Below are 22,900 nucleotides of genomic sequence, written 5' to 3' on the forward strand. Positions count from 1 at the left end.
CTGAGGGGCGGGGCGGGGCGGGGCGGGGCGGGGCGGGGCGGTGGGTCTCCAGCCCGCTGTGGGCGGGCGCGCGCGCCAAGCGGCGAGCTCCGCCGCTTCAACGGCCGCCGCTCGAGCGCCGGCGGGCGCGCGCGCGCGCGCAGGGCGGCGGCGGCGGCGAGAGGGCGCGGGGGGGGGTGGGGGGAGGACGAGGAGGAGGAGTCACGCGCCCCGGCACGCTCCGCTGGCCCGCCCCCCCCCCCCCCCCCCCGCCTTCCCCTCCCCGCCGCCCCCGCCCGGCGCTCCCGTCTCGCAGCCGCGGCGCCTGCCAGCGCCTCTCCTGCGTGCGCTCCACTTGGTACGGCCCACCCCGGGGATCATGGCGATTGATGGTAAGTAGGCCAATAACGGGCTCCTCTCGCCCCGAATCGCTCCCCTCCCCCAGCCCCCTCCTCTCCCTCTCCTCCCCCGGGCACGGGGAGGGGGGCGGCTCCGGGGGTGGGGGGGAGGGCTCCCACCGCGGCGTGAGGTAGGGGCGCACCGAAGCCGAGCGGCACCCCCGCCCGGCGCCGGGATAAGGAGGGCGGCAGGGGGGCGCCTCCTCTCCTCCCTCTCCCCCCCCCCCCCCACACCCGCCCCGGCCCGGCGGCGGGGGGCTGCAGCGGAGGGGCTGTTTCGTGCCGGGGGGAGAGGTGAGTGTCGCTGCTCCCTCCTCCCGTCTCCGTGCCGGAGAGCCGGGAGGGGTAGATAATCCCTGGCACGGTGGCCGGCATCCTTCCTCTCCCTCCTCCTCCGCCGCCGCCGCCTGCCCCAGGGATGCCGGGCGTGCGCCTGTGGGCGCCACGAAGGGGACCTGAGGAGGACGAAGTTATCCTCTCCGTGCCGTGAGCCGCCCTTGCTCTGGTGGGGAGGCGGGGGCGGGCGGCTCCCCCCCGGGGCCGGCCGTGGGGCCAGGGCTGTGCCGCCCCTGCCTGCTCCGAGGTCGCTGGAGCGAGGGGGTGTCTCGGAGCAACCCGCACCCTGGTTGTAAATGTCAGCTGCTGAACGTGCGCAACCCTTATCCATCCTCCCCGGAGAGACTTTGCCGACTGCTTCAAAACTAATCGTCCCTCCTGGCCCTGAAGTCTCTGAAAACTGATTCCCCAGGCGAGGGACGTTGCCCAGCTGCTGAGAGCTAACAGGCTGTACAGAAGCTTGTGTCCGCAGATCTTTCTAGTCATCACTTAAAAACAACAACAACAAAGGAGTGAGACGTGCTAGACACTTGTTGGGTTTGTGTGGAGATGGTCATCTTAAAAGACAGGGCTTCTGAGCTTTGTTTTGAAACCTTTCCTCTAGATTCTGAGAATAATTTTATACCTCGTTAAAAATCCTTAAAAAAAATAAACCCCAGAACTTTATTGCCAGCAAAAGAAGGTCTTAAGGTATGCTGCTTCCTTGCCCATGGTGTTTCTTTCTGAAAGCATCTGTTGTTATAACTTAAGGAATCCAGGAAATCAGCGAGGGGGGAAAAAACAAACTGTTCTTGTTTGTTTTGCATGTGGGATGCTTCTGTGCTGTCAGTTTGCCTGAATTAGTAATTCAGGCCTCTGTAAGGAGAAGTTGCACTGCGCAAGCAAAGCTCTGTGTTCACCCTGTTCTTGGAAGCTGTGCACACCAGGAGTCTAAGTTGGCCGGCTTTAAGTTGGCTAGGTTCTTTTCTGCTGAAAAGCCCTCTTAATATTATCAAGAATATAGCGAAAATTTCTGCAGGGTCTGGACTTTTTACATAACTCAAGCTCAGGAAAAAAACTATCAGTCCTTCAAAATCTGTCTCTCTTTCCATTTTAGGCTGCATTATCCCAGAAATCTCTGGGAATTTCTTAGCTCTGAAAACACTCACAAAATGTGAACTTAATGTTTAATATTTTCAGAGGATTTAGGGTATTACTTCTTAAAAGTTAAAGCAAATACTCCTGACTGGATTAAGCAATCTAGCCTTTGAAAATAATGCAACACTTCTCATAGGGCCGGACTTTAGAAATAGCCCAACTTGTAGACACTTATGTGAAATGGCCAAAATGGGACTCAAGCTCTTGAGAAAATGGGGTGCATTTTCTGTTGCAGGCATGCAGCATTCTCTTTGTTTTCAACTGAATAGCTGATTGCTGTAGGTTTGTTACTAGGTGTTACAATTTTTATTCCTCATCTTGGTGTTCTCTCCATCCTCTTTGTGCAACAGTACCTTGCCTTGAATGTGCTATTTATCAGTACTGTTTCCTGGCCAGCAGTGTTTAAGAATATGAATTTGATTTGGGCAAATGCTAACTCTTGAAGTCAGGATCAAACCACAGGACTTCTAGTCTAAAGTGTCAAAATACAGAATTTTCATTGTGTCCAAGTAAATATGTAAATGTATTTAATTAAGTAAATAGAGAAAATACTCTGCGAAGTTTTAAAGACACTGCCGTTGTCCAGATTTTTTTGATTTTTTTGGTAAAGGCATGGGAAATAAGCAAGATTGAAAACTTCAGATAGAAGAATAAATATAAAATAGTTCAAAACTCCTTCAAAGCAGGACATATACAGTTATATGTGAAGAGTACACAAAATTAAAGAGCTCAAATTAAAATAGTATTTGTTAGCTGCAAGAAATTAAGTGCTTTTGGCTGTTCTTAAAAATCTGTAAGTACCATTTCCAGTGTCACTTTGTCAGTCAGTATACCGGTTTACATTGATTTTAACGCTAAAATCCAAAGGTTTTTTTGTAAAAGTGAGGCTTTTTGTTTCAAGTGTTATAGAGAACCATTGGCCATGGCCAATGACCATTGTCATTTTGGTCAGTGACAATGCTTTGTTATTTTTTTGCATTATGATCACTGATAGCCTTTTAAAAGACAAGTATTCTTCATGTGACCAAGTTCAAAGCCCTAATTTAGTGATTGTGGGAACAATTACATCTTTTTCTTTAGAAAGTTAATGTCATGTTAAAACATGTTCTTTTTTATTTCTTTATAAAGGCATCAGGTATATAGTTTGCACAGGTCAGGCAATCTCAGATTTGCGAGGAAACAGCAGAGGGCAACCCAGTTGGAGAAGTTGTGGCTCAAATGAGATTAAAGAATTGTATTTACAGTTCTTATTTCTGTATATTTCTCTTCCAAAACAAAATTAGTGTTAGTATTAAGTAGGAGCTCTATTTTAAGGTGCAAGGTTATTTATCGCTTAATATTTCCACTTTTTCATAGGGAAAGGTTAAATTAGTCTAGTACGGAGAGTATCAGAATGGGGAGGATGGCAAATATGGTACAGAGTAAGGCCAAACTGAAAGCAGTTTTAAGATGAGAATGGTAGGCCATCTGAGATGAAGATCCTCTCACCTACAGCTGCCCAGGCCTGGGGTCTTGTGGCAGTTTTCTGGGATTTCTTAGAATCCTTCAGCATCGCCATGGTAATGTTCCTCATGGCAGCATTAATTTGATTTCTTTATGCTGCTTTTCCTCTTTAGAGCAATAGCAAAACTTTGGCATCCGCCTTAAGAGTTCTGTTGAATTGAAGTCTGAGTGAGGAGCTAGCGATGGAAATCATATTGCAATTGCATGGAGGAGGAAAAAGAAATGTAAAGGTCACAGTGGGATGCTTTGTAACCTAAGGCAGAATTGAATATCTGGCATATCCTCATGAATCTACTTTTACCAGGTTTTTGGGCTGCACTTGAACATGCTGTAACGTGGTATAGGCTATGGAAAAGCCTTGAGAAACACTCAAGGAGGGGAATACGTTTAGAGATGAACCTTTTCAGACGGAGTTAATTCATTTTGAATTTAAACTTCTTCCTGTGGTTTCCATTGTGAGGAGTTTAGTGTTAAGAACTGAGGAGCAATATTAAAGAGAATAATGAGCCGTACAGATAAAAGGAATCTAATAGAGAAGAAAGAATTACAGGGTGGTGCTGTCATCTAATAAGTTATTGCTAGAGTAATGAACATGGCTTCCCATATTTTCCCCTGTGATCCTAGCAGTGTAACACTTGCCCTTCCTGATGTAGTATGCCAAGGTCCTCGTTGTGTATCTAGGCTTTTGAATACCTTTCATTTTGTTCCTGCGTCTCCTGAGTGTCTCTGAAGTGTCCTGAGCTCTCCGATGTTTCTGACAAGATTGTCCCTCCCTCTCTTTCCTCATCTGCCAGCTGTTTGGTTGGGAGCAGGCAGCTGCAGCTGCGTGTGCTGTGCATGGATTTATCGGCTGGTTGGCTGTCTGTGTGTTTGGTGGGGTCGGTGGTTGTGTTGTATTTGACTGCTGATGTTTTATGAAACACAGAATCCGAAAGTATTAAGTTCTTAAAACTTTCTGTCAATTTTGGCTTAAATTAGCCAGTGAATTTGTAAGCAATAGAAGGATGGGGAAGGAAATGAACTGTGTAATTATATAACACTAATTTCCTTGGGAAACAAAGACAAAAATTACTGAATGAACCTACTTTTTGTTGATGGATGTAAGAAGAGAGAAGATTTAGAACACTGCTTCATATAGGTTACATGAAAACTATGCCTAGTTGCAAATTTCCAGAATCTAGAAAAGGAAACGAAAGAGCAATGAGCTGTGTACAGTGCTTAGGCAGGAGTATCATATGTGTGACTCATAGGTTGAGTCTGGCCTAGGCAACAGTTTTATCTTGACTTCCAAGGTGTCACTGGGTATTCAGGTGTCACTGCAGCATGTACTAGAAGGGTGTAAGATGACATAGAGAACCTCAAGTTAGCGCTGACCTGAATTGGCTGTAGTGGTTCTGAATCCAAGTTGGTGCAGCCAGGGCAGGGGTTGAGCAGCAGCAGCAGTATTAAATAAAGCCTAAACGTAAGAAGCTGTATTTTGTACTTAGGCCCACTTCTAAACACATTTGTTAAATGTGGGGCGGATCAAATGTCGGGGTATCAGATTTGATCAGCCTCACAGGATCTATTTAATGCTGGCTTATGCTCATTCACTGTCTGTAGTGGAAACTATTCAGTGAGTGTTACCTGGTATTAATTTTTTTAATGTCATTGTAAGGATGATTCCCTGCATTATTTGCTTATGACGGTAAAACCTTGTGTCATATGCAAAATTACCAATTTCCTGGTTGGATTTGTGTTACACCATCATCACTGTAGTGTTATGGATCTGTTGAAAGAAAGACAGCCATTAAGTCTCTATTGCCTTTTAGGTAATAGAGTGGGCTACCTTTTTTTAAAAAAAAAAATCTAACCTCTAAGGCTCTTAGACTTTTTTTTGACAAGCTCCCCGTGGGCTGAGATGAAACTATCATACTTGATATAAGAACAGTTGATGTGTTGCAGAGTGAAATTCTTGAATTCTGTTCATCTTTAATGCTTAGCACTTCTGCAAAGTGGAGCTCTTGGCATTCAAGATGGGCATGCAGGAAGGCAAACACACAGTCGCTACCTGATTAAAAATGTTGGCTTATATTACTGCCCATCAAAATACAGGGGATCTATAAGAAAGGAAAGAGAGGAAAGAGTCTTGCTGTCTTCCAGAGAACTTTCAACTGCTTTAACCATTAGGTCATCTTTTCTCTTCACGTTATTCCCAGCCTGATTCAATTACACTTCTTCCAGCTTTTGTAATGAATGATGCGAGGCATCCACAGCTCATACGCTCAGGCTTTTTCCTGAATATTGTCAGGTTTTGGACTGCATAAGGCAAAGGTCCTATATTGTGTATAAAACTAAATGTGCACCTGGGAATTGAAGTGAGGATTTCAAGTCAGCATTTAATCCTTGCACTTCCTAATTTTTGAGTGTTTAACTCTTGGAGGTAGGAGATGTTTTCTGATTTCTGTGTAAATCTCTCTCTAGAGTGAGATGGAGAAACTTTGGGATGTTTTGAACGTTAATTGTAAGACAGCAAATCAGTATTGAGTTTGTGAACTAATAGGTCACATTCTGCAGAGGAATATATTCTTCAATGTGAAAAGTGCTAGGTTCAGTATGATTGACACGCATCTTACAGGTATTTTTGTTATGTAATCTAAAATAAGCAGTTTTTCTACTAACTGGGATCTCTTGAAATATAAATTCTTGGTAGTAATTTCCCTTTGTATCACAAACTTACTGTTTTATCTGAAATATGAGAAATCCCATTACTAATACTATTTCTGTGAGTATGTTTTTCTCACCATTTCTTTGGGTAACTAAAATAATTAAAACGTACACTTCTAAAATAAATTATACACACAAGTCCATAGATCATTAATCATTAAAAAAAGAAATATTTCTCAGCTTAGTTTCTGTTGTGAAACTTTGCTCTAGAGTGGTGATTCAGTGGTGTTAACTAAAAACTGTAGGAATTAGCTGAAAGTCATACTAATTTTTTATCCCCTTTTTGCTATCAACTTTTGTTGTTGCTATCTTCCTTTTTATTTCCAGAACATTTGATAGCAGTGTACATTGCTTGGCAATGTATATTTAATCTTCCTGTCATTTGTAGTGAAGTAACAATTCTTCTTGTAGCTGCTGGTTTTCTTTCTATTCTTATTTAAAAAAATATCCACAGGTTTTATGTCAGGTCAGATTTGAACCACTTACACTGAATGTTTCTGTTGCTAGTTATATTTACTGTATCTCTTCATTTCCACTAGTAAGACTTATCTGAAGAAGTATTTGACTGAGAACAAGGTAAAATAAAGAACTTATTAATCTTTTTTTTAGTGCTAATTATATTTCAGTTGTCAGAACAGTGGGGGAAGAGAAGTGTCTGGTCATTCTGGGTAGAAAGGAAGCTGAGATAATATTATTTTCATGATGGGTGGAGAAGGTCCCGGAGAACCTCTCTGCTTTATGGCATAGCTTAGAAAATCTGTGCTATCTCTATTTCTTTTTGGCTTCTGTAAGTCATGAACATGCTTCCATTTATTTCAGTGTGGGTAGGATCAGATGCAAAATTTGCTATGCTATTTTTGATTAATTGTCATTGATTGCTAATTGATCAGTATCCTTGATTCTGTTGATTACAAATATAATTAAAAATTAAATATTTTCCATGTGAAAAAAGTTTTAATGTTTGTCACTACTTTTATGGTCAGATAACAACACGCAAAATATCCTTAACTTAAGACAGGACAGATAGATGACCTTATCTTTAGGCTAAGAAATTAATAGATAGCAATCATTTTAAATAGTGCTAACAGAGAAGACAGTCTTTACAGTAGAGTTTGTATTATACAACCAGAACATTGATTTCTAACTTTTACTCTTGAAAACTTCTGGTCTTGAACACATCTGCTGCTAATTGAATCTGATACTTATTTCTCTTATTAGTGGGTTAGGCAGTAAATAATTATTCTTTATTCACCTGCTTACGTCCACCATCTGTTGTGTCTTTTTTCCAGGTCCAAGAGTCTTAGTCTATTAAATCACTCCTTATACAGAAAACATCTGTGTTTTAACCATTTTTGTTGACTTTTTTTGCCTTCTTCTGTGACTTCTGTGGTTCTATTTTATTCTTTGAGGTGGTGGGACAGAGAGGAGACCAAAACTGCACAAAATATACAAGATGGGGGCACATAATAAGTATGTAAAATAGAAAATTTGATTTTTTTTAACTTGCTGTTTCTTTCCTAATAAATTTAAACAGTGTTTGCTTTTTAGTTTGTTTTTTGGTTACTCCCAAGGATTCAACTTTAAACATTTCATTTTTTACCTATGCGATATTATTTTAGACTAAAATTGTAAAAAGGGTACTAAAGGAATGCAGAGGTGATTTTACACCATAGGTAAGGATGGGCTAATGAGTGTATGTAACCTTTTTAGGAGAAGTACCATGCTGATGTCAGCTGTAGAGTTGCTGTTCTGTGAAAGTCTTTTCAGCTTTGTTTTCCTTTACAGTTAGCTGTCTGTTCACCTAAAACCAGGTTCTTCCTTAAAATAAGCTCATGGTATGAGGCAATTTTTCAAGGAGTAGATTTGTTGGCATATATAAGCCAAAACACTTTCGTTATAGTTGTCTTTTAAAATGAATTTGTAGTATGTTATATGAAACAGCTTAGCACAGGAATGGGTTTCCTAAGTATCTTGTATTCATAGCAAAAGTGTTAGTATTTCCACATTGCTTCAGACACGTTAACATTAGCAGTGTGGTAGGCTTTTTCACTTGTATCCCATTTTATGTTTCTGCACCATAACACCTCTATTTTATGCATTTGCTGCACAGCACTGTTGTTTCCTTCTTGTTTGACAATCCTGCATGCTCGAGGCAGGTAGCCAGCCTTACCTGTGATCTGTAGATTGGCCATGACTGTGTCTGATGTGGGGTCACAGAGCAGGAGTGAAGGAGCTCTGCTGAAATGCACGTCCCTTGCCATTGCTGTGCGTGAGCAGCAGCTGCTCCTCTGTAATTTGGCAAGGTGGGCTCTCAAGGGCCGTAATGAACGCTGTGCCTCTCACCCTGTTCATGCCACTCAACCTGGCATTGTCGTAGTGTAGTATTGTCGTGTGTGTAGTATTGTCGTTCTCCACTGGAATTTCACGGATTTGTCAAGGGAAAAAATAGTTGTCTAATGTTGAATAAAATGTTAAGTGAATGTTTGTTGAATGTAGTCCAAACTTATGAAAACGCTAATTAAAATACAATCCTCAGCAGGAAAGTAATTTATCATATAAAAAGCATGTCCCAGAAGTTACACCCGATGACAAAGACCTCTGTGATACGGTATAATGTTCTGCTGCAGCTAGTAACATGGATTTGTTGCTGAACTGAAGAATAATGTATTTTATATGCAGTACCGTAAGTTGCACCACAGTATTGATACTGGAACTCAGACTGTGTGACGTTTGTTGAAGGGATGGAACGCACCCTTATGGAGTTTGTGGGTGGCGCCAGATAGAGGAGCAGTTAATATGCTGAAGGGCTGCTATCTTTTAGCTCAGCAAGCTGAAAGAGTGGGCTGAAAGGAGCTGCATAAACTTCAACAAGAACAAATGAAAAGTCCAAGCCGTGCAACACTATAAGATGGGGACAGACTGGCCGGGAGCAACTCCGCACAAAAGAACCTGAGGATCCTGGTGGACAGCAAGTTGAACGTGGATCAGCCATGTGCCTCTGCAGCAATGTAGACTGACTCTATATCCAGCTGTGTTAACCCAGTATGAGAGAGACGGCCAAACTCGAGAGACTCCAGCAGAGTGCCGCTAAGCTGGTGGGAGACTGGAGTACAAGGCACATGAGGGGAGGCTTAGGAAATATGGTTGTGTAGTCTGGGGAAACCTGAAGGGGACTCTTATTGCAGCCTTTCACTATGTAAGGGGGTCTAAGAAATGGAGATGGGTTCTTCAGGTGCACAGTGAAAGCACATGAGGCAATGGGCGTGAGCTACATCAAGGGAAACCCTGACTAAGCTGTAAGGAAGAAGTACTCACAGTGAGAGGGGTGATACCTTCCCCACCTTCCCATAGGAACCGGTAGTGCCTGGAGAGGTCATGGCATTTCGGTCCTTGCAGAACTTGGTTGGTTGAGGCCCTGAGGAACCTCCTGTAAAGATGGTCCTGCTCTGAAATTTCAGAGCACCAGAGGTTGCTCCCAACCTAAATCCCTCTATGTTAAATTTCCTAGCCAATTATTTTCAGCACCTAGTAGTGGAGTTTCAGTTAAAGTCCAAACATAGTAGAACTTTGAATTGTACTAGTTTTAGAAAGACATAAAATTTTACAATTTAATCAATACAAAATTCAAGTATTGTTTTACCTTCTTTGATGTACACCTTTTCCTCTTCTTGGTGTGATAGTCGTCTTGGCAAATAGAGACTTCGTATAGAAAATCTCTATCTTAAATTGAGAAAATTAAACTTCATTAAGTGTTTCAGCTGCCTCTGTAAAACATCTGGCCATTCTGTTTGTGTTAAAAGTTTGAATGATTTAGATTTTAGGACCACTAGGTGGTCCTTTTTGCTCAAGAAAATTCAAATGATTTGTTGAATGTGCAATTCTAAAATTACTTCGTCTTTCATTATTTCTCGTTTTACTTCAATTGTCTGAAATTACGAAAAGCTCTATGTCCCCAGGTGGGTTTTTTGTATTTTTTAGGCTGCATTTTGGACAAAGTATTATGTAGTTTTATGTGCAAACTCACTTTAAACTGTTAAATGGGAGAGGAGATCATGCTCATAGTCAAAATGAAATAGAATTAATAATAATTTGTTTCTAAATCAAACTTAAATTTTATTTAGCTATAAAAGTGTGGTGACCTACCACTATATTAAAATAAATTACTTTAAAATAACGTTTAAAGACTGTAAAATTTAAGAGGGAACCTTTGGAATTTGTGGGCTAACCAACACAAAACCAGGCTTTTCAGACTGAAATGCTAAATTAGCAGTTGACATCTTTCTGTTGTGCAAAATGTTTTCATATTATCAGTTTAGTTTCCTTCAATGACTAGGTTATTCAAAGCTGAGAGACTTCTTGGGAGTTGGAAAGACAGAAAAACTTGTGTTCATTTATTCATCTGTGAGTAAAAGCAAGGTGTCAATAGTATATTAGTTCCACAGTTTTGAAGAGCACTAGGGAAAAGAAGAATCTGCCCAGGTCACTTGAGGATAATATTTAATGTGTTTAATAAACTGGTTAATTTAAAATATAAAAGATGCTTTCTTCAACTTCATTTTCAAAACATGTAAGTCACTTGACATATTTTATTTAACAGATGATTTCCATCCAAAAGCAGTTTGGAAAAACTGTAATAGATTAATCACCTATTAAACAAGAAATATCATTCAGCGTTTTCTAACAAAAAAAAAAAGAAAAAATTAAAATCCTGAATGAATGCATGTTAAATTGTATAAATTTATTATGTAGCCTTGTGATCAATAAAAAGTAACATGAGGATTAATGTAAAAACTTTGTTTAGTGGAACACCATCGTATTTTAGCATCTAAATGATTGAAAAAAGATATCTTACTGCTTTCTTCATTGCTACAATAAGTAGCAATGCAAAATCCAAACCTAAAATTAGTATTTCATGATGAGATTTCAAGCTGGCTGATTTCACTGAGGGCAGTATATAAATAAAATCTAATGCTGCTCTTCTGTTCTTCTCTCAGTCATTCCTAGGTGAATATTTTTAACTAACTGTCTAGCATCTGTGTAATGAAAAATTTTTTTTTTTTTTCCAGTAATTTTTATTCTTCCTTCACTGCTGAATTTAAGTCTATTGGGGGAAGAAAATCCAGGGAGAAGAGTTACAGTCACTCTTTTAGTTTCTCTTTTGTAGCCTGAAGATGACTGCAGTGACTTTAAAGAAGATTGTAACCTATCCCAAAGTTTGGATTTTTTTTAAAACGCCTTGTTGTCGTAAAACCAGATTTTTTTTTACTTAGTTTTTCTTATGTTTTACTTCCAAAATGTTTTCTGAATGAAAACGATACTGTCCAGCTTCTCGAATGCACTGAAAAGTGGGAGTTGTTATGTTGCTATTATAACTGGGTTTTGTAATGGTGATGACTATAAAAAACTCATGGGATCCTCAGACTCAGTGATATTTGATTTCCCATTCAAGAGTATCTTTGAGGCTTGTATTTCATATTACTGAATATGAAAAAAAAGTATGTTGGCATAAAATGAGGATTCTTTTTAATTTCATACCTCACAGACATTTAATTTTATTTTAGAAGAGTTATGTTTTACTCCATTTATTTGATCCCTTTTATCCTTTTTTTCCTCTCATATATACATTTCCTACAGTTATTTCTTTAAAATGTAAATTTAACTACAAATCAGGTATCTTCTTAAAACTTTTTCACCACCATCTGTTAGTGTTATCAATTATGAGTTTTAAATATTAGTTGATATTATATCATATCATCCTTTATTATATGGCATAATTCCTTTATTATGGAATGAAGGAGAGTAGTAAGTGCTATATAATGTATTTCCACATTTTTGTGATTGGAAGAATTTTGTTATCTAAAGCTTGTTTTAGTGTGTTGTGAAGTTTTTGGAGCCCAGTAGTGATTAATGCATACGGAATAGTTGTTTTGTGAGTTTTTGGAACTGTCTGTTTTGTATTTTCATGAGATTGCAGAGAACTGGGTATGAAAACCTAGGCAGTTCCCTTCAGTTATGTATTCATATACATGCAGTCTTTTGTTGTCAGTGGAAAAAGGCTTAGTGGGCGTTAGGGTATGGTTAAGATAGGCCATAGCTTGGAATTTTAAGGTTTGACTGTGGGGTGTATCATTCAAAAATGTATTAATTTAAAAGAGAAGAGGATCGTGAATACTGTAAATGTATTCAATATAAAGGAATCATAATAAAAAATCAACTCTTCCAATGGTCTCTAGATACGATTAGAAGAATCTTTTCAACAATTTGTAACTGCTTGTTCCTCCTTCTACAAGGCTTAGCACTGACTTGTTTCATGTCGCATCCCTGTATCCCACCTTCCTCTTTCAACATGATTGACTGAATGTGTTCTCCTTCCTATGTGGATTACTTCATTGTCCTCACTAGGTATATTATATGTTGATGTTTTGTTTACTAGATGTAATTCTGACATTAAAATGTTTTCTATTAAAATGTAAACTGAAGCTTAATATTTCTAGCAACGATTTTGTTATTCTCATATAAATATCTCAATTTCTGTACAGCTTGTTTTTTAATTAAAAAAAAATCTTAAGGAGAAATTCCAGGTAAACCCAGCTTTTAGTAACAGGCTTTCTCTTTTTTTACCATGGAAGATAATAATAACATTATGTTGGCATTCTATTATGTTACAAATATTTTTGATATTTTGAGAATTCTTCTGTAGATGGTAGTTCCCTCAGAACAGGAAATTATGTTTTATACATGGGAAATATTACTGTGGCTTCAGTTAACTTGCTTGCATTGTAATTTTATCTGGATAAATTGTATGTAAAACTCTTCAAACTGCACCGTCATTAGCAATAATAAGCCAAAGGTACATTTATTGTTTTCTCCAAAGGATATCATGTATAAATTGAAAATTTGTTAAATCAGTCTTTTGCATTTTTATTAAATGACATGGTTTTACAGCTTTTTCTTTTGTGCTGTTTATAAGCCTTATTAAGAAGCCAAAAACATTTTATTTCTTAATATTTTCTAATGATTTATTTCCATATAGGTGGAGAACGAACTTGCGGTGTACATGAGCTAATCTGCATTAGAAAAGGTAAGCAATGATTTGTGAAAGTGAACTTTGTAGTTTGTGAATAGTACTGGTGAGAAATCTGCTGCCTAATGTTACGATCTTACGTTTTCTGGATCTTCGTGTTGCATCTTTGTGTTGCAAAATCTTTTGATGCTGACACTGTCAATGAAAAAAAGAAAAAAATAATGAAATAAAATGTGAAATTCCAAAACAAAATTTGATTTTTCACAAGAAGGAAAAATGTGCTCTTCCAATATTCAGAGTTACATGGAAGTTGCTACTGTTACTCAACTGTGATAGAAACCACAAAAACTTTGATCCTTGCCTTGTGCAGATAGTTGTAGGATGATTTGATTTTTAGTAGTAATAGAAAGTTGTGAGAATATTTTGAACAACTGATGTAATGGACTGGCAATCTCTGCCTGCGTTTTCAGTTGAGATCCTAATGACTCAAACTTCTTTGAAAACAATTGTATCAGTAATGAAACCAGTAATTGATAGCATGAAACAGAGCTGTACTCAAGAGAGGACTTCTATAGGTTTAAAGCTAAGTTACAATGACTGAAGATGGAGTTTGACAGAACAGCTCAGCTGATAGAACAACTAGATACAGCTGTTTTCTGTCCCCTTTGCCAGCCCTGCAGCATTGCTGTTGAATCTCTGTGTTCTGATCTGAAAGCTAATCTTAACCAAAAAACCCAAAAGTTTCTTCAAGGATTAGTTCCTTGAGTTGACTCACTGTTAGGTCAGAAGAGTCTCAGTGCTTTCAAAAGGAAAGGAGTAAGAAAGTGTGGTGGGAGAGGAGAAGGGCTGCAAGACTCTCTTGACAACAACTGTGTCAGACTGGCTTAATAATATTGTCAAACCACATCATACCTGGTAGGAAGATACTTTGTTTGGCCCCTGAATAGAGCTTAGTTTCCATTGCATTCACTTAAAGGTTTTAGTAAAATCAGGCTTTTTTTGAAACATTTACTTACTATCTCCTAACCACAGAATTAATTCTACCAGTTAAGGTGAAAAATAGCTTTATGGTCACAAGTCATTTTTTCCAAATATCTATTAAAAGAATATTTGAGTGTTGTGTGTGGTTTGACAGTATTGTAATTAAAAACAATTTTCTGCTTTTTGAACTGTGAATCATTTCATTCTTGCTTTTTTTATTACTTCTTTCTTATTTTGGGGGGGAGGTTACTTTTTCTTTTTTATGTTTTGGTGGTTTTTTATTTTGTTTTTAAAAACTTCTTTATTGCTGTCTGTTTTTCTGTTGATGGATAAGTCGGTACACACAGTGATCTGTATTCCTTCTGTAATAGGCTGTTTTTCTTTCTGAATTATGAAACTCATTGGAAGTTCAGAAAGCCTACTGATAAAGTTTCAAGATCTATGAGTCTTTCTAATCCCTATTTATTTTAGGGTACTGTAGTGATTTGAAGAAAAACAATTTTTCTGCGTTCTTGGAGGCAGCGCTGTATGGTTTTTAATGTTATTGCTGGGAAGCTAAGTTGAAAAGACATGCGTTTTTTTTTAAGGTTCTATGCTATGTTTGAACATTAGATTCAAAGCTCCGTTTGTCATTGGTATGGTATTATAAACATTTTTTTTTAATAACAGTTGCATGGAACCTGTGTTTTAGCATTGGTGGTTATAAATTAGACCAGGCATAAGTGTGATTAAAAGAAAAGTGTCCTTTTAATGCCATTTATATCTGCAATATGTTGGGTTCCTTTTTTCTTCATATGAGTTTCCATGTGTATTCTAACCTTGCGTGCCCCTATGCCCAGCCATGTTACTGACAAATTTCTCCTTGTAGTGTGTGGAGCGCGTGCATTCTTGTCTTTCCCCTCGCCCTACTTGAGGTATACACATAAAGCAGAAGGTGCTTTGCCATCGTACTATAAGTCTTCCAGTCATGTAGCGTTTTGGTTACTTTATCTAAGACTTTACATCATCTGATACGCATTCAAGATGTTTTTATTGTCTGACTAATGGCCAGGCTCTTAAGGATTACTTTATTTGCCAATTGTCCAGGCCTGCTTGTTTGCCAGGATCAGAGTGCATGCTCATGATCCGTATTGACCTTAGAATAGGAAGGCCTTTCCAAGCTGAGAATTCCTGGCTGCCAGCAGTCTGGAGCTGGTCAGATCAGACCTTCCAGCTCTGTCCTTAATGCCACTGGGTATTCATTTCAAGCTTATACAGGATCGAGTTGAAAAGTGTTGTGGCGTGGAGAACTTCCCTTTCACCATCTCTTGGCTGTACCGTGAAAGCTAAGTCTTTTTTGGTGCGTGAGCTCACTGTGGAAGTTTGATGGACAAATTAAGTGTTCACATTGACACAGAGATAGTGCCTGTAGTCTTGTCTGGTGCTAGGTAAGTTTGTACTGTCCCCTCTCCTTTTTCACTGGTGTCTGTGTTACTGTGGCACCAGGAGAGTACACCCTGGCACTCCTAGCGTTCATTCACTCGTTTTCATTGAATGCTATCTATGAGGCTTTGAGAGTTGGTGCAGTGTTTGACAAAATGGTTCTGCATTTGCCATTTGCCTGAAAGCCTCTGATGCTTTCTGCCAGGTGATGGTAGGTAACCGTGACTGCCGGGTGACTGTAGTTAGAGTGCCTGTGTGGAACCTCTGAAGGAAAGGTTAGTAGTAAATAGCCAGTGTAAGTAACTAGAATTCTTAGAGAATCCAGTGTACGTTTGTGCTTTGCTTGTCTGTCCATCTTTCTCATAGTCCTTCCAAGTATGTAGTTGTTGAGAAGCAACTAACATGATAAACAGCGATGTTGCATCTTATTTGTCCTGTACTGAATAGGGAAAAGGGAAAAACAAGTAAGCAAGCAAGCATGTGTCTTCTATGAATGATGCAAAGGAAAACTTTCCGGCTTCGAGTGATGGAGTGTAATTAGAATTTATATGGGGATTATACGACTTGAAGAATACCTGTTGCTGGTGATTAATTTTTCTTTCTGGTTAGCAAAGTAACACATTCCTAAATTGTCTTTTTTTTGCCTGCTCATTCAGTTTTGCTAGGAAAATAGGAACCTTGGGGTATCAGATGATGAAATGTGGCAAGGGACCAGAAAGGTCTGCAAGGCTATATGTGACCACATGATTTAGCTCAAATTATTTAATGAAAAATTCTTATTTATATTTGAATGCATAACTATAAAAAAACCCCCCAAAGCTTAAAAAGGAAATGTCGGCTTTAAGAATATTCAGCTGTTACAATAAAAATAATTTGAAACCTCACTTTTCTTTTTTTTTGAAGTTTTGTATTTCTCAAATTAGCCAAAACCATGGAGGGCTTTTTTTACGGTTGTTATCTTTAATTTTTTAGGTACTCTAGGCTGCAGTGCTGGGACTGCACACAGTTGCATTTTCATTTAAAACAGTTGCATTTTCATTTAAAAGCATCATTAAGGTGTCTTTGATGTTAACAATGCTTCCACTGAAATAAATAAAACTAATTTGGTTTGTAGAAGTATTTTTAGTTTTCGAAGACTCAAAGATTTGCAAGTACCAGTTATAATGCTTATTGAATATCTGAGATTATCTGAATTCTATTATAAATATGATACCAATACAGTATCAATTCAGAACTCAGATTTGCTAACCAAAGGTGTAGCAATTGTCTAGCACAGGGCCTGCTCCCATGTCACATAATGTTGTTACAGCTTCATAGTTGCCCAAGATAGGCTGTGGTGGGTCCACTGCTAGTCTGCACCAGAAGGATTGCAGTATTCTATAGTGTTTTGCTTGTTCAGTTTCCTTTTAGCAGATTCATACATTTTTGAGAAGGATCTGCAAAGAGCTGATCAGGAGTAAGAAGACTGATAGGCTTTTCTGGAAAGCCTTAAAAACTAATTTATATGTATTTTTAAATAGAGGCTTCTTCTAAATGTGTAAATATAGGAGGTGTGTGTCTTGAAAATGTGCGTATTTTGTGGCCGTTATATCACATATATATATAAAAAACATCTAATAGCTGCAAAGTACAGAACAAGTCACTTCCCAGCTATAGAAAAGAACTTCAAAGAAGTTTGATCAGTTATTACAGAAGATTACTGAAATTTGTGACTCCTGTGTTTAACATAGCTAAGTGGTTGAACTGTTTGTGTGATTTTGTATTTACACATTGTTGAATTCTGGAAATTGGAAAAAGATATTTTTGCTTTTAATATAAATGAACTTATTGTTTCCTTCTATTATTTAATGCAAGTTTATTTTATGTACACACACATATTCACATTCTTACTTCTTGGCTGACAATACAAATTGAAGACTTAACTAAGGAAAGAAGAGTCCTGCTTAGTTTAGTTAGTAGTGACTGAGTCATTTCATTCAATCACTTCGGGTTCTTGACAGCAGAAGAAGGTGACAGGGTTTTTCTGAAATTACTCAATTAAAGGTTTGCCTTTTTGCTGGCTATTTTCCTAACACACAGATGTTTTTGAAAGAGTCATGAGAGTTATGTTAAGTTGTTCCTTTGGTTATTTGCTATGGACATAAAAGAATTGAGGGAACTTAAAATCAGACTTCAGAAAAATGTATCTTTTTTGGCTGTGTAGTGCACCTTAGCTAGGCTGCTAGTCTAACTTGGAATTGGCTGTTGTTAGATGTACTAATATGTTAATTAAGGCTGTTTTCAGGTTCTGTTTGTACAGACGAGACAGACTTGTGATGAGTGTTTACGATGTTGAGCTGTAACTGAAGAAAAACCTTCTTTAATATATTCTGATATATATAATACTTACTGTATGACATGGAAGTGACATTAAACTAGAAAATGCATGGCCATGTTATTTTTAGGTCTCTTTTACCTTTTGTTGTTAATTTGTGTATTTCTGAAGTAATGCAAAATGATACTTCTAACGCAGCAATGTATTTTGTATTTAATTCATGGAAATGTAGATTGAGTATCTGAGTAAGGTCTGAGTTGCACAGATTTTTAAAAACTATTTTTAAGCCGTTTTTTCTTTTGCAAGATGTTCTTTTCTTTCTATTGTTGTGGCAGTCTTGCAAACAAAGGAAATTATTCAGCAAACTGCCTTTGCGACTAATAATGGAACAGAAGTGCTCTTTAATATGCAAAAGAAAGAAGTTGCAAAAAGACAGTGTCTTTGGCTGACAATAAAAATGTCACTTTTAATAATAATTTTGAAAAGATAAGAAGGTATGAATTTTTGTTTTGTCAGAAGTATATTTTAAGTAGAACTATGTCCTCTTCAATGTTCCGGTCAACTATCCTTATCCGTTTGCATGTATGTGAATGTTAAGTTGCCAACTGCATTTAATTCAAATGGAAAAAAATTATATTTATTCATGAGTTTCATTTTACAAGTAGAAACATGATTTTATTGAAAGTCAACTGCGTCTGATATTCAAGTTACATTACAGTTTTTATGATGGTCTACACTAAGTAAGTGTCTCTGAAAAAGAAACAAAATAATTTTTCCCCTTTCTCTCTGCTGTCATCCAGTTGGTAGAACATCTTGTCCTTTGTCAAGAGAAGGGTGATACCACAGATGGTAGCAAATTTCTTTAAATTAGGTAACCTCACATTAATGTAAAACATTGTAAATATATGTTATTTCTACTCATTTAAAGGTTCAGATATGGACAGTACAAAGTAAAGTGCATTTTCTCTTTTTACAGAGATAGGAATAAAAACTCTTCATTAAAAAGTATACACAATTAAAGCTACTTTTATAATATATGCAGAAAATAGTAATTAATCTGTTCATAATTGTGCACTAAATAATTTTAAATAGACAAATACATTTTTTTTTTCCCCAGGCTAGAAGAAATTTTGTCCTTTATCCCATTAATACTAAACTTAATAGATCTGGGAGATACGATAAAAGTATGGCTACATATTAAAATAACGAAAGTAATAATGTTATAATTAACAACACCGGAATATATACTAAATTTTGCCCTCTGTTGGAAAACTAATCTTTATTTATACATTTTGGACTAGAGAAAATTTAATATGAAGTAAGTATTTTTCTTTGAGATTATTGATGCCTATACAGGAAGCAAAGTTATGTTTCTGTGTGTTCTTCTATGTTTGGAGTCATCTGGAAAGCAGCATCTACTGCGGTCACTTAACTCCAACTATCGCACTACGTTTTCTTCCATAGCAATTTTTGTGTGTAGGAACTTTGCTTTATCAAACCCTGGCATTTCTTCACTTAAAATGTTAATCATTTTTACTGCACAATACTTTGCTATGTATCCTAGATAATCACTGTGCTGTTCAGAAATCTGGATCCTGGATTGTCTCACACTTTGTTGTTAATTGTAGTGGCTGATAGGAAAAATGGGATTTTAAAAGATTTTTATTACATAGATTTGTTTCCCCAGTAGTGGAGAACTACTTTGTAGTAGCCATGAGCTTTTAAACTGCAAGCCTCTAGACCCCTGCAGGTCTTCAATATTTTTGCACTGTGAGTATCATTAAAAATCTATAATCACTGCTGTTCTTTTACCCGCTGTGTGGAGAATAGAGTCATGTAATATGCTATGTAATTGCAAAGATTATTGGGATCTGGAGGTAATCAAGGTGATGTCTATTCCAAGTAGCAATGTGATATTTCCTTCAGTATTTCTTTTCAGAGATTTCTGTTGTGAGATACTACTTCATAGGAGATGAATTCCATATTAGAGAGAAAAGACATTGAGGGACTGGTAAATCAGCAGGGTTGGCATGTTGACAACTTCCACAGCCTATAAGGATTTAGGAATTAGAATCATAGAATCATTAAGATTGGAAAAGACCTCTAAGATCATCGAGTCCAACCATCAACCCAACACCACCATGCCCACTAAATCATGTCCCTAAGCGCCACATCTATATGTCTTTTAAATACTTCCAGGGATGGTGACTCAACCACTTCCCTGGGTAGCCTGTTCCAATGCTTGAATTAAAAGATTTCTGTCAAAAGTTTAAATCTCCATCTCAGAGTATGGCTTCTGTTATTCCTAAATTCTTTCTTAGATCAGTGATATTTTGGAGCCCAGTGACCTCTTTTTCCTATAATTAAATTTATCTCCAAAAGACAGTTTCAACATGGTATTTTAAAAGAAAGGGAAAGGAGTCCTGTGAATGTCAAACTGTAGAGGCAGTACTAGAGTCGATACAAGTATTTTTGTGCCGTTATGTTTGTAATTAGTTAACTTGCTGAACCAAGACCTTTTTAACACAAACTATAATTTATGAAGTATATTGAACTCTGATGTAAATATTTAGTCAAGTAATTTAATTGCTCATAATAAAATCAAATAAATTGAATTTTTTAATTAAAATACATTCTAGACTTTTTTCCTGTGTGAAGGAAGTCCTAGATGTTAAAACATATTTTTTCTTATTAGTCCTTGTAATTAGATGTTAAGAAAATGGGGGGGGGGGGGGGGGGGGGGGCGGAGTCCTGATTTATCCTGATTTAGCAGTGCAGATTATCCTTCAGCCACTGTGAAGTACATAAACCAAATGATGAAAAAAGTTGCTATTATTCCTGATAACTTTCCACTGGAATAAAAGCAACACTGGAGTTAGACCAGTGTAGCTGTTGTGATACAGTAATTCCAGTAAATTTTTTCATGTAAACAGGCACATTTATTTTTTACTTAATGTTAGGTGTATGACATTTTTTATAAATTGACCTTTAAATTGCATCATGTATCACTTCAGATAATGTAAGTTTTCTGTTTTGCCCAGTATTACTTTGAAAGGTTTATAAATAGAATTTTTAAAGGGCGTTGTTATTCCAAATAGAAAGTTAAATAAGCACTTTCATCCTGATTTCATTCTGTCAGTCTTTCAAAACTTCTGAAAGATTCATGTTTCTAAAAATTGTTAATAGTTTTCTTATTTAGGAAATGCTCTTTTCAGTTCTGCATTGACATTCAATTGTCATTTCATGTTTATGTTCATTTAAAATTGCATGCCACTCAGGGTAATATATTGGATATAGATATTTAAAGTGTTGAAATACAAGTAGCTTATGTTGCACGTGCTTGTAATTTGTACCGGAGAGTGTGTAAACTTGCGATGTAACAAAGTGCAAGATGCAGAAGAAACAAACACACAGGGAGGAACATAAAAAAACTAGCAGTATAACATGTATTTAACATAGTAAGCTGACAAATGTAGCCATTAGCAGTGGGCTAAGTTAAGAAGTCTTCGCTGCAGAAGAACGGCAAAATACAAGTTTGAATTGAAGGGGGCAGCATCTTTATACAGAAAAGTTTCAGTTTTAATGTTAACTAAATGTAGCTAAAAAGTTAAAAACGTTAATAGATGAGATTTAATGGCACGTTTTAAGTTGAGCTAAAATCCTTTTTCTGATGCTTGTTTTGGCAAAACATAAAAGAAATAGGTAAATTTATAGAAAGGAATTACATAGTTCCAATGTTTTATATGAGAGAAAGAAGAAAGATTAATACAAAATAAAAAAGGAAGCATAGGAAATACGTTTGGAATTTTGTCTTTTGACATGTTTAATAAAATGTTTAGAGGGAATTCTGAGTTCATTGTCTGTCATTGATTTTTAGCAGAAACATCAGCTAGTCAATTTTTGTGGTAAAGTTGCTGCTGTTTTTTATATGGGAAAGCATTCTAATAGTGATGTCAGCTGCCACGTAGAGTTTATCTTGTTTGTAAAACAGTGCAGGTAGTCAAGAATTTAATTTTTTAAAAGTCTTCTAACACAACAGTGGATAAAATATATTGCCCGCTGTAGGTGTAGCATTTTGTCTAGGTAAACTAGGTTCTATTCACTTGTGATTGCTTCTTCAACTACTCCAGCAAACAGGAAGGTTATAATTCTGCTATATTATTGTGAAACTTTGTGTATCGAGTTTACCTTGTCAAATAAAAGCTGTTTAGAAAGAGTACAAAATATTAGGTAGCCTTCAAGTTCAGTTACTTACTTTTAGAGAAGAGACCATCCTATGTAATTAGTCATAAAAGAAAAAAATACTTACATGTAAACTGACACATATGGAAGTACAGTTCTTAGTCCTGTTGAGTAATCAGTCAGACCAAACTATTTTACTTCCAAGCTGACTTTGAAGTATGAGGGTTTTGTTTGTTTGTTTTTTTCCATTATGACATGAGTTGTCTGTGAGAAATAAATATGTGCTGTTTGGAGATAAATAATTCAAGTATGGAGAAAAGGCAATCAAGGCATGAATCTTATTTTGTGGTTCAGTAACCTCTTCAGCTTTCTGAAAATATGTTAATTTCTCATGCAAGTCGGAAAGTTGGTATGAAGTGACAAGCAGCAGTGAATAGCATTTGAATGAAAATATTTTTGAGCTGGACAGCACAGGTTATTTTCATATAATGTCAAGATGTAAAAGCTAATAACAATAACTAATTCTTCTCCAGGACTAAATACAAAGCAATAGTCCTGTTTATTTAAAAGAATTTAAAAGGCTAAAATATCTTAGATCAAGTTGTAAAAAAAAAAACAAAAAAAACAAAAAAACCCAAAAAACCAAAAAACAAATAAAACGGGTTATAAGTTAAAAACAAGCTTACATTTTTCATTTCAAATGTTTTTGTGCTAGGATCTTAAAAGTAATTGAGATTCTTTGGATCATACCCCTAGTTACTTAATTTGTGCACCGAAGAGATAATATTGCATTTGTAAATGAATAATTAAAACATCGCCAAGATAACTATGTGGCTTTGTACATTACTAGCTAAGTGAGCAACATGATGTGGAGTGTGAGAGCTCCAAAAATAATTGACTGGATATTAAACATAATTG

General features: G+C 37.2%; 1 protein-coding gene across 1 annotated transcript in view; it reads left to right on the top strand.

The window, feature by feature from the left end:
- Positions 1 to 337: 337 nt before the first annotated feature.
- Positions 338 to 22,900, top strand: part of SYT14 (synaptotagmin 14) — an 83,431-nt gene continuing 60,868 nt past the window's right edge. The window contains exons 1-2 of the mRNA XM_075146992.1: positions 338 to 371; positions 13,093 to 13,140. Coding sequence (XP_075003093.1) covers positions 359 to 371; positions 13,093 to 13,140 — 61 coding nt within the window. The 5' untranslated portion in view covers positions 338 to 358. The remainder of the gene's footprint in view (positions 372 to 13,092; positions 13,141 to 22,900) is intronic.

Source organism: Calonectris borealis, chromosome 3 (assembly GCF_964195595.1).
Source record: "Calonectris borealis chromosome 3, bCalBor7.hap1.2, whole genome shotgun sequence".
NCBI lineage: Eukaryota > Metazoa > Chordata > Aves > Procellariiformes > Procellariidae > Calonectris > Calonectris borealis.